General features: G+C 36.8%; 1 protein-coding gene across 1 annotated transcript in view; it reads left to right on the top strand.

Moving 5' to 3' along the window:
- Nucleotides 1–12,821, top strand: part of Psme4 (proteasome activator subunit 4) — a 123,203-nt gene that overhangs the window by 42,087 nt on the left and 68,295 nt on the right. Inside the window, exons 5-14 of the mRNA XM_050123880.1 lie at nt 722–871; nt 1,522–1,585; nt 2,650–2,724; nt 3,906–4,028; nt 6,090–6,182; nt 6,992–7,257; nt 9,922–10,108; nt 11,137–11,226; nt 12,121–12,185; nt 12,456–12,606. Of these exons, the coding sequence (XP_049979837.1) occupies nt 722–871; nt 1,522–1,585; nt 2,650–2,724; nt 3,906–4,028; nt 6,090–6,182; nt 6,992–7,257; nt 9,922–10,108; nt 11,137–11,226; nt 12,121–12,185; nt 12,456–12,606 (1,264 nt within the window). The remainder of the gene's footprint in view (nt 1–721; nt 872–1,521; nt 1,586–2,649; nt 2,725–3,905; nt 4,029–6,089; nt 6,183–6,991; nt 7,258–9,921; nt 10,109–11,136; nt 11,227–12,120; nt 12,186–12,455; nt 12,607–12,821) is intronic.

Genomic DNA, 12,821 nt, shown 5'->3' with positions numbered 1-12,821 from the left:
ATCATTATCTTCACTCTGTGTATGGGGTGTGTGTGTGAGAGAGGGGGGGGGTGACTTCAAGTTTTAAGTCTCTAAGTCACAAGTATGCTCCTGGCTGTTTTATGGAATTGCAGAATATCAGATTCTGTAGAACCATGTCTTCCCACTCCCCTCTGGTATGAGTAGGGGCATCTTATGGTTCCCAGAGATTCATCTAAAATGCCTCAGATATTTCTGGGCTGATGCTTCTGCCTTAATAGTTATTGATTATTTATCCCCTACATAGGCTTGATTTTTTACTAAGAATTTTTCAGTTGCTGTTACTTAACAAAAAGAAATCAAAACCACAATCATATTTTCCATATTGAACTTCATAGGCAACTTAAGGAACAGTTTTTTTTTTTTTTTCAACCTCAAAGCATCTTTCTGGGGGTCCTGCTAGAGGAAAAGAATTTCCTTTCTCCTAAATGTGGTTGAGTATTTACTTATTCTGTCTTCATATACATGTGGTCTTATTGTGGGATATCTTGACATTTCTAGTGTGGCATCTTACAAAGTATATTCTTTTCTCCCACAAGACTCTTCTCTTTTGCTGATGGGAACAAACCTAGGAACTTATGTGTGCGGGACATGTAGTGCTGATTTTCTAGGCTTCCCCCCCTTCTGTCAGTCATATGTAAGTGTTGTAGAGTTTTACTTTAATTGTCAGGTACATGGAAACCTTTTTTTTTTTTTTTTTAAGATATTTTCCAGCAGATGCAACAGCAGAAATGTTAGAAGAATGGCGGCCTTTAATGTGTCCTTTTGATGTAACAATGCAAAAGGCCATCACTTATTTTGAAATATTTCTTCCTACCTCCCTTCCTCCAGAACTGCATCATAAAGGTTTTAAGTAAGTGTGCGTATTTGACATATTCTAGAATACAGCAATACCAAGAACTAGCAAGGAGCTAAAAAAAATGTACAACTCATTGATTCTATTTATTGTATTCAAGTATAAAGGCTAAAGCAGTTGTGTATTTGTAAACAAGGAATGCTTATATGACAAGCCCAATGAAAATGATGGTTTTAAGAAATCAGAAGAGGGAAAAGGTGATAATGGGAAAAAATGTCAGAAAAGGAGAAAGGCAAACAACATAAGGGAGAAAATTGTGACAGTTGTTAAGAGTGGACAATAGCCGGGCAATGGTGTCGCACGCCTTTAATCCCAGCATTCTGGAGGCAGAGGCAGGCGGATCTCAGTGAGTTCTCTAGCTACTGAGAAACCCTGTCTTGGGAAAAAAAGGGGGGGAGTGGACAGTAATTAATAATTTGGGACATTTAGTAGATGAGATTACATTGTATATCACAAATAAAGAGGAGAGGGAATACTCAGACAAAAAACATTCCTTTGTTCCATTAATTTTGAAACTTTCAGTATCATTTTTTTCTAAGTTGTGTGGTTACCAGTAAGTAAAGTAGACTTCGAAGTATAAAGAGTACCTGGTTTTGAACTGCTTTCTGTAGTCACTTGCTATTCATAACAATGCTTTTTTTCTTCAGACTTTGGTTTGATGAATTAATTGGCCTTTGGGTTTCAGTGCAGAATCTCCCACAGTGGGAGGGGGTAAGTCTTCCATTTTTTTCCCCCTTTTATAGTTTTAAAATTGGACATAAATAAATCATTTAGTAAAGAACTTGTTTCTGTTTCTTAGAATTTCTGCTAATAATGCTATGGTTAATTCTTTTTCTTCCTTTTAAAATAATGCGGTGTTTCTGTCGGTCTGTCAGTCTGTCTGTGTGGGTATATGCATGTGAGTGCAGATGTCTGAGGAGGCAGAGGCATTGCATCCCCTGGAGCTGGAGCTCTGAGTGTTTTGTTTTGGTTTTGAGGTGCCAGAGCATTCTTTGTGAAGAGCTCAGTGTGTAGATGGTGATTGCAGGTCCTCTGCCATCTGCACCAGGCTGGGAGTGAGGCCTGGCTCCTTCAGCACCACAGAGCACTTAACCTTAACCTGACTCTCAGAAATGGTAACCTCCACAACACCCCCACCTAGGGGAACTTCCTGGTGGCTGTATGTGCTCGGCAGCTCTGGCTCAATTATAGGAACATCATGGTGGGTTTAGAAACATCAGGAGGTAGAAAGGGACTGGAGAAATACCCAGGTTGGTGACTCAACTGGTGTCACTTGAACTTTGAGGGTAAACATAGCCTTTGTCATAGGTAAATCAGCAGCAGCAGAAGTAGACAAGCATGTATTATAAAGTGCATGGCTGTGTTTGCTTTAGTTAGTAATTACATAGGTACTGTTGAAATTTGATGGAGATATATGTATAAATTTTCCTTTCAACTTTAATTGTGCATAATGCTTTAAGGGGCATTTTCATTGCAATTGATTTTTAGTGGGTGGCATGAGTCAGATCCTAAATTTGCAAGTTTTTAAAAATCTAAGTCAAACTATATTGTTGTAATGATTGCTGAGAACAAATGAGGAGCAGGGCATGGTTACACACACCTGTAATCCCAGCACTTAGGAGACCTAGGCAACAGGATCATAAGCTCAAGACAATTTTGGTACAAGAACCATCCCAAGAAATAAACAAATGAACATAAAGGAATAAGATTATAACTGACATTTAAAAGCAACAAATATGTCTACTTAAGATTATCTTATTTTTGTTTACTTTCAGCAATTAGTAAATCTCTTTGCTCGATTGGCTACAGATAATATAGGATACATAGACTGGGATCCATATGTACCAAAGGTAATTATAACATTTGGATGTGTATGTCATAGTCCTGATACTAACATGTGAATAGGGGAATTTCTTTTGAAGATTTATTTATTTATGCACTTTATGTATATGTGTGATTTGATTGTATGCACATTTGTACACCAGAAGAAGGCATTGGATCCCACGGAACTACAGTTATAGATGGTTGTGAGCCACCGGGTAGGTGCTGGAAATTGAACTCAGAGGACCTCTGGAAGAGAAGACTGTTCTTAACTGCTGAGCCATCCCTCCAGCCCTGAATTTTCTTTTAACCCTAATGTCAAGTACTATATATGTCTTACAATGAAGTCCATGAACTATAACTTTCAGAATGAATAATTTAAAAAGTAGTAATTATTGGGAATACCATGAAATGTTAAATTTATTAGGAAAATCGTGAATTCACCCCTTCCAAAGAATTTTCTGTGCTAAATTAGGTTGCATTCCAGAGTTTTACCCATTTCCCCTTCTTTTAGTAATTAAAGCTAAAGAGCTAGAGGTGTGTTATTTCAGCTGTAGTAGAATCTCTGGCAAAGTCTTGCAGGAAGTGGGAGTGGATGTTTGGGCAAGACTGTAGTTAACTTTTAAAAACTGAGGGACAGAGGTAGGCCCCAATTTCCTCTCATTTGGGCTTCTATCAGCAATGACAGCTTTAAAATATAAACTCAATTACATTAAAATACAGTTACTACAATGCTGCCTAGCAGACAAAGTCTTAGGGAGGACTTGAAGGCAGCTCCAAGATTTGAAGAGTGGAAGTAGCCTGCCAGACACTCTCATTAGGGCTGCTGCTGTCAGGTGTCCTTGGTGTAGAATGGGGGCGTGGGAAAGTAATGTGTGTGTGCACAAAGTAAAAGGCTTCATGTTTGACATCAGCATCTTCATTTTTTCTTTTATGTTTAATTATAAATTGTGTCATTGTTTGAATACATGAATTTAACTGCTTCATATTTATGGCCTGTGACCTCAGAACATTATATAATAAATCTTTAATTTTTACTTTTTAAAGAATAAAGGAAATTACTAGACACTCATAATTTTGCTTAGAGTCCCATGAAAAAAATGAAGGTATATTTAAGACTAATATCTAACACTCACCTAATTGTTTAAGGGCTCATTTTGATATTTATAAAACGTTTTATTCCTGTGTTTATTTTGTTTTGCTTTAAAAGATATTTACAAGAATTCTGAGAAGCCTGAACCTCCCAGTGGGAAGCAGTCAAGTGTTAGTCCCAAGATTTTTAACAAATGCTTATGATATAGGACATGCTGTAATATGGATCACTGCAATGATGGTTTGTAATAAACTATGTTTTATATAATTTACCTGTATTTTCTTTAACATGCTGAGTCAAGCCCATATTAATAACTTGGTTGGTCACTTGATTGTTGAGTAATTTTCTTTCTCTTCCTCTTTCCCCTTTCCTCCTCCTCTCACTTTCCCTTTCCCTTCCCCCTTTCCTTCTTGTCCCCGCCCCCTTTCCTTCTTGTCCCTTCCCCCTTTCCTTCTTGTCCCCGCCCCCTTTCCTGCACTTTTGCTGGGGATTGAACCCAGGGCTTTGTATATGATGCAATTCAGCTATTTCCTGATGTGGTATATCTATTCATAATTCTTGTATCTGTAATGTGGTCGTGATCCATCACTTGTAAATCTCCATATGAATTTCAGTGTCATCTTTCAACTATAAATACACTTTTAGAGCAGCTTTATATTAAAATTATAGGATTTATTTTAATTCTTATAGTACCTTGATTGTTATTCTGTGTTTGATAGTGTTTCTGTGGAAAAATCAGAATGTTTATACAGATTTACTGTGAGAAATTGAAATTCCCCCATTGTTTCATAGAGAGAACTTTAGTTTTTTATAAATATTCAAAGGAGAAAAAATATTTGTTTATTTTGGAGGTTTCACTGATTGGGTAACGTCAATATTGAATTAATTTTGCTCTGTTTTCCCACATATTTCTCATTAGCAACTTCTTTTTTAATGTGAAGTTGTAATTTAAAAAGTTATGCTAATTATTCTATCAGAAATTTGAAAATTGTGATAGAGTGTTGCTGTGGTTTCTTGAGTAGTTGACCTCTTCTGGTTTCTATCTTGAGAAGCAGACATAGGCTTCATTTGAGTGGGAGGGCATGTTCTTAATACAATTTTCTGTTGTTATTGTTGTTTTATTTTGTTTTTTGAGACTTGAGGGGATGGTTAAGACAGGGAGGGTCTAGCTACATAGCCTTGACTAACCTAGAATTGACTATGTAGATTAGGCAGCCCTTGTACTTGTATTGATTTTGTTGCCCACGCCTGGGATTATAAGTATGAACTAGTATACCCTTCCTGAACATAATTTGATGATTTGTCTCGCATGCTGTTGAAAAATCATTATGAGACAAACTGGAGAATGAACACCCATGCACCCATGCTGTGTAGCCTTTTAGATGAATGCTGTTTTTTCCTTCAGTTCCCTCCCACCATTGGTTATTTTGTGTTAATAAGAGATTAATAAATAAAAATATTTTTCTTTTGAATTAAAGTATGCCTCATAAAAATGTGTGTGTTGTATAATTTTTTTTCATACAATGAGAAATTTACCCAGTGATTCTTTTTGTTTTGTTTTGTTTTTCGAGACAGGACTTCTCTGTAGCTTTGGAGCCTGTCCTGGAACTAGCTTTTATAGACTAGGCTGACCTCAGAGTCACAGTCACCTGCCTCTGCCTCCCAAGTGCTGGGATTAAAGGCATGCGGGCTTCCAGTGTTTCATTTTAAGAAATGCTTTATATGCCTTATGTTGCCATTGTGGTGTTTTTTTTTTTTTTGTTTTGTTTTGTAAATTGTATACTTGTACATGGGAGGCACAGTATCCATGTGACGGTCAAAGAGCAGCAAGGGGGAGTCTGTTCTCTCCATCACGTGTGTCTGGGTTGAACGCTTTACCAGCCATTTCACTAGCCCCCATTGCCATCATCCTTGATTATTACATCAAGTTGATAGTCTTTGTGTTAAATTACAGTATCTTTGTTCTTTACTTAAGAACAGTAACATCTACTATTCCCCTAAGTTGCAAGGTGGCACTTTTTCAGTTCTAAAATTAAATTTAAGTGAGTTTTTTTTTTTATGTTTATTGGAATGTTTTAAACTGATGAGTGCAAAGTTCACTAGGGAGTTGTTTTTGACTGATTTAGGGATGTAACTCTTAGGATGAAGGGGTCGCACATTAAAGCTTTGTAATAGAGTTTGAGCTACTGATCCATCCATATACAGTATAAACTAACATTCTCTCTCTCTCTCTCTCTCTCTCTCTCTCTCTCTCTCTCTCTCTCTCTCTCTCTCTCTCTCTCTCTCTCCTGGTCTGGACAGGGTGGACCAAGTAAATTAGTACAAAAACATTTGGCTGGTTTATTTAATAGCATCACATCTTTTTATCATCCTTCAAATAATGGGCGTTGGCTGGTAAGTGTGCTTAGTTTGTATTGTAGTATTTGACGATTTAAAGATATAGTCGTATTTACCTATTGCTCATCTTAGAACTATAATATTTCCTGTCTTTCTTAAAAGCTTTGGCTCTGTGTAAATGGTTAGACTCGAGTCACTGTGTTTACAAGACATATAGAAATAAACTAATATGATGATGCTACATGATTATTAGTGACAAAATGCTGAATATTGGCAAGAACATGATAATAAATAATGCCGTGAAAGCATAGGCCCATTGTTTGAATTTTATCTTGTCAGCTATTTTAGCTTTGTCTTTTAATTGCCTGATTAAAGTGGCTTTTTAAAAACTGTTATTTGGTAGCAAGGTACTCTTTCCTTCCTCCTCCTTTTTCAGACGGGCTCTCACTCTGTAGTCCTGACTTTCAGAACTCACTGTGTGGACCAGGTTGATGTCGAGTTATCAGAGATCCATGTCTCTCTGCCTCCTGGATGCTAATTATTAGTGTGTGCCCCCAGTATGTGACTAGAAACTCGTTTGAAACGTGGATTTAAGGCAAGGCAGTGAGGTACATGACTGTAGTAGGAAGATGACAGAACTTGTCTGTGCTACTAGTGTGACCCCGTCTAAAGGAAATTAAAACAACAATATAAATCCTTGAATTTAGAGGTCACTGTTGGATAGTTGGTATAGTATGTCTTTCTGTGTGATTAGAGCACACAGTTCTTTGTATTCGGAGTATTCTTTTTTCTTGAGTGAGAGGAACCTTAAATATCTATGTTGGAAAGTTGCACCTGCCTAGAACCTATTGTTTCTGTGTCTCCAGAACAAGTTAATGAAACTCCTTCAGCGCTTGCCAAACAGCGTTGTTAGGAGATTACATCGTGAAAGATATAAGAAGCCCTCCTGGTTAACTCCTGTGCCTGACAGCCATAAGCTTACTGATGAAGATGTTACAGACTTTGTACAGTGCATTATTCAGCCTGTCCTCTTGGCCATGTTTAGTAAAACTGGCAGTCTAGAAGCAGCCCAGGCTCTGCAGAACCTTGCACTCATGAGACCTGAGTTAGTAATACCCCCTGTGCTTGAAAGGTAAGTTTAGCTTTGTAGGTTGCTGTCTCAGTCATAGCTTACCTGTTTCTTCTTGTGTTCTCCTTTTTTGCCTGTGGCATGTGTTTTTGTGTTTTTGATATTTATATTCACCTGTTCTTAGAGGAGAAGCAAGGTGTTTTGTTTTGTTTTAACTTGATTGAATTGGTAACTTTAAAGGCTTATTGACAAGAAAAAGTTAAATTGTTTTAACTTGATTGAATTGGTAACTTTAAAGGCTTATTGACAAGAAAAAGTTAAATTGAAGGTACTAGCATATTTTAGATCATTTATCTATTTCATAATACCCAGGCTTTTACTCGTAAATTATGACTTTTTTGTTTGTATTAAACAAACAAAAAATTGTTAGTAAATATTGAGAATGGAATAGAGAATTAATGAAGAAAATTTTATTGTCTTTATTATTTTCATGTATCACTGTCTTCTATCAGTTATATTTCATTTCTTTTTTATGTTGAAACTACTTTCTAAAATTACATTCTACTAATTAACGTAGTGAGTTCTAGGTAAGCCAGGGCTCTATAGCATGAAATCCTGTCTCAAAACCAAGGACAAAACCCTGTTATTTTTCTAGACAATTCGTGCTTACTTGTATGTGTATGTATGTTTATGTGTGTCCATGAGCATGCACTTGCAGGTGACTCAGAGGCAGACGAGGGTGCTGGATTCTCTGGAGTTGGAGTTACAAGTGGTATAGTGTGCTGCTGGGGCTGGAAACTGAGTTCTGGTTTCTGCAAGGATAACAATCTCTCTTCACTACTGAGCCAGCCCTACAGCCTCAGAGTTCTTTTTAAATGTAAGGGGCTGGTGTTATAACTCAGCACATAAAAGCCCTTGCCACCAAGCTAGATGGCTTAAGTTTAGTTCCTGGAATACACATTGTGGATGGAGAGAACTGACTTCTTTGTCTTTTGATGACACACACATGTAGCCAGACCACATAAACAATAAATGTAAAAAAAAAATCAAAGTAAGCTGGGTATATTGGTGCATAGTTTTGGTTCTAGCTACTCATGAAGCTAAGAAACATGGATGTTGAGTTCAGGACTTTGTGGCTAGCTTGGGCAACTCAGTGAGTCTCTCTGTCAAAAATTAAATAAGCAGGGGCTGGAGAGATGGCTCAAAGGTTAAGAGCACTGGCTGTTCTTCCAGAGAACCTGAGTTCAGTTCTCAGCTACCAACCACATGGGGGTTCACAACCATCCATAATGAGATCTGGTGCCCCCTTCTTAACCTGTAAGCATACATGCAGGCAGAACACGGTATATGTAATAAATAAGTAGATCGTTTTTAAAAAAATGAAATAAGCAAATGGAGATATAAAAAAAGAAATGTTTAGAGTTTTGTATTCTCAAAATAAGAGTTAAATATTGTTTCTGCTTTTTTTTTTTAATTTACAGTAAGGCATTAACTTGGGTTTTTTTTTTTTTCTATGCTGAATATTGAACCTGGTGTGTGGACAAGTGTATCCTAGGCAAACTCTACCATTAAACTACAACCCAGCCCGTGCTTTCTGTTGTCTGACAGGGTCTCATTTTATAGCCCAGCCTTACTTCACACCTTGGAATTCCCAAGTGCTGAGCATACAGGTGTGCAGCACAAAAACTGCTTGTTCTTTTCTCTCTTTCCCTACTTAAAAGTGACAGTACTCTTGGGTTGGACACATGCTCACTTGCTGCTATTCCCAGCACCCACATGGCAGCTCACAACCATTGTGACTCCAGTTTCAGGGGGATTTAGTGCCCTTTCCTGGCCTCTATGGGCATCAGGCACACACGTGCTGAACAAACATACCTGCAAGCAAAACAGCTGTACACATGAATAAAAATAATTAAATCAAAAAAATGAACGATACTACTGTTATTTGCCTTTTCTGCATAAATAGATATTAAGATGCTTGCATATTTCTCTACAAAGTAGATTTTCAGAGGAAAATAATTGAAGTTCTGGATGAAGATCCTGAGTATCCACTTAAAAAGCTAGGTACCTATAACTCCAGTTCTGGAAAGGTGAGGACAGGAAGATCTTTGGGACTGGCTGTCTGACCAGTGTAGCCAGTCAGTGAGCTCTGATTTCAGTGAGGCTGTCTCAGAAGAATAAAGTGGAGAGATGTGGCTTGGTAGAGTCCTTTGTTAGTACCCACAAAGCTATAAGTTGAGTCCCTTAGCACTGCATAGAGAAAACCTGACACGGTGCACAGGCTTGTAATTCCAGCAATTTTAAGAGCAGAAACTCAAGGCCATCCACAGCTTCATGGTAATTGGAGCCCAACGTGGGCTACATAAAACACTATCTCAGAAAAAGAAAAAGACTAAGAGATTGAGATTTTGTTTTGTAAGAGGAATGGGTAGAATATTTGCACTTTTGTCATTCTTAGTTCAATATGATATGGGTTAAGTTGGCTGAAACAATGAAAATCTTAGTTTATGCTCTTTTTTTACTCATCTTGTCTTGTGTGGAGACAAGATGAGACAGGGCTTTAGAATATGTAATATTATCTGTATTGTTCCTTTATGTGTGTAAATCTGTTTGTGTTAGTAGGAAATCTCTACTCTAAGCATTCTGCCGTCTGTAATCTACAAGGAAAATGCAGTCTATGAACTTAGTATATTTAATTTCGAAACTGTATTTTCTTCTAATCTGTAGAACATATCCTGCTTTAGAGACATTGACAGAACCTCATCAGCTCACAGCCACATTAAGTTGTGTCATTGGAGTAGCCCGAAGTTTGGTATCAGGTGGCAAATGGTTCCCTGAAGGTCCAACACACATGCTACCTCTGTTAATGAGAGCATTGCCTGGAGTGGATCCAAATGACTTTAGTAAATGCATGGTGAGCTGTCGACGATTATGTTTTGTTGCAGTTAGACATCTTTTCTTTTTAGTTGGATATCTTTAAATGATAATGTAGCTCAATGTAAAATTGTATTGAACAGAGTTATATTGTTAATGCTTAAGTTGAGATTTGTACACAATTGATTTATTTAATACCTTCTTTTGTAAGTAATTTTCCTTAGTTTGCATATATTTAATGGTGATATTTTAAAACTCATTATATTTTCAAGTTTTTCTTAGACATACTATAAGTTGTAGGATGGCATCTCTTGCCCTCTTTATCTACATGGGTAACCAAGAGAGTATGATTAAAAGTTACAGGATACAGGTGCTGGGCATGGTGATAGAAACCCACAGTCCAAGCACTTGGGAGACTACGTCAAGTTTGAGACTAGTCTGGGCTACATAGTGAGACTGTGTCTCAGAATAACAAAAACATCTTCTCACATGAATAACAACAGAAAAGTTACAGGATATATAAGTCCATCTCCTATTTCTACACATTTTCTCCCGATTTACTACTACTTTGCTGTCTTTTTCTTATCCTCTGACATTTTAGTGGTTCCCTCTAATGTTACATTTTCAAGAGGAAGACAAAGTAACTTTTTAATGATTAAAGATTTGAGAACCATGTATATAATTCTCAGTATACAATGGGAATAAATTTTGTTCTAATTTTTTTTTATTAAAGCAAAAGCTAGTTAATTGTTAGGAATCTTAAAATGTTTGATTTTAGAGGCGGGTGTAGTGGCTTACTCTCACAGTATCTGGTAGGCTGAGCTAGAAAGACCACCATAAATTTGAGTTCATCCTTGGCCGCATCATGAGTTTCAGGTTTACTTTAGCTAGTTTTGCTTTCCCATCACCTCCAGAAAGACAAAAATTAATTCTAAGTGAAAAATACCTGAAAGGTCAGTATGGGGTCTCCCCTAAAATAATTAGAATATTTGTACTTAGCTTTTGGCATAATTTGTGATGAAATAGAATTACGAATTAATATTGCAAATTCTTTATCTCCTCCCATAGATCACATTCCAATTTATAGGAACATTTTCTACTCTGGTGCCTTTAGTAGATTGTTCATCTGTACTGCAAGAAAGAAATGACCTCACAGAAGTAAGGATGCTCTCTGGCTATAAAAGGCTTAACCGAAATGTGTTATTACCGTATATGCATAGTAATCTTTGCTTCTTCAAGAGCAGTTTTGGATAGGTTCTAGGAAGTAGAATTACTAAAAGGACAGGGAGGCTGGGTGTAGTGGTGCACACTAGTGCACATTCCCAGGGCTCAGAAAGCTGAGAACCTGTATTACATATCAAGATCCTGTCTCAAAAATTGAATAAAAATCATAAATAAAAAATATGGTACTGTTTGCCTATTATACACGAGGATCTGGGGTCAGTCCCCATCAGAAATGAAAAATTTGGTTTTGTTATTTTTTTTTTAACTACAGCACTTCTCTGTATATCATTACCTCAAGGAAGTCACTCAGTGGCCCATGGGCAGGAGCCAAGCATAAGTCTTAAGACTTCCATACTTTCTCAACAATGATACCTTTGAACCAAGTATTTCTTTGTTATGGAAGGTTGTCTTTCCATTGTGGAATATTTAATAGTGTATTTAATAGTATATGCTGTACTAGATACTAGACACTAGAAGTGCCAGCCTACCCAACCCTCCATTGTGAAAGCAGTATCCTGAGGTTGTCAAGTGTAGCTTCTTTTTTGTAAACATATTGTTACTTGTATCATTTGGATGTGAAATAGTTCAACACTGTCTTTTACAGCTTTTTGAAAATTGGGTTGATAACAGAGTTGGTGGTTGCCTTGATTCAAATAAAGCAGTGAAGTGGCTTTGGATTAGCATATGTAGTTATGGTGTTTATCCCAGTATCCAACACAAAAACTTACACAGGAATATTTTATATTAGGTCATAATTAAATTTCATTAGTTCAGAGGGGAAAGGTTAAATATATTTGTATTTTTTTTTTCTACATTGCAATGTTACAGATTGAAAAAGAACTTTGTTCGGCCACAGCTGAATTTGAGGATTTCGTCTTACAATTTATGGACAGGTATGTTGATATCTCAGTCCTATTTTTTCTCCAGTAGCTTTAAAAGGGGGTGGGATGTGGATAGGGCTTTCCTAGAAAGTGATTTCTTTCTGTGCTGTAACTTTTTATTTATATTTTACCCAAATCTGAAGTTGATAATGTAAAGTAAAAAAGACTTTTTGAGTCATGAAGAAATTGAATAGATCTGTCTTGAATAATAATAGCAATAAAGGTTATCTGACTGTCCCCAGTTTTTTTGTTTCTACAATATGCTTTATTTGTGTTTTTTAGATGCTTTGGACTAATAGAAAGTAGCACATTGGAGCAAACAAGGGAAGAGACAGAAACTGAGAAAATGACCCACTTGGAGAGTTTGGTTGAGTTGGGTTTGTCTTCTACGTTTAGTACAATCCTCACACAGTGTTCCAAAGAAATATTTATGGTAAGAGAGCATTACTGCAAAAAGTAATTCCAGTCTTTTTGTTTAGTTGATTTTTTTTTGCATTGAGTGTCAGCTCCTTTTAAGCCCGTGCACATTGCCAGTTATCCTTTCTATTCAAGTGATGATTTTAGGAAACATTTTGGTCCTCATTGCAAAGTGTTTGCAGAAACACTTGCTTTCAGAAATCATTGTGTGTGTGTGTGTGTGTGTGTGTG

Source organism: Alexandromys fortis, unplaced genomic scaffold (assembly GCF_014885135.2).
Source record: "Alexandromys fortis isolate MF-2015 unplaced genomic scaffold, M_Fortis_MF-2015_v1.1 scaffold_210, whole genome shotgun sequence".
Lineage (NCBI taxonomy): Eukaryota > Metazoa > Chordata > Mammalia > Rodentia > Cricetidae > Alexandromys > Alexandromys fortis.
Note: the sequence above shows the minus strand (reverse complement) of the source record. Positions and strands in the feature narration are given on the sequence as shown.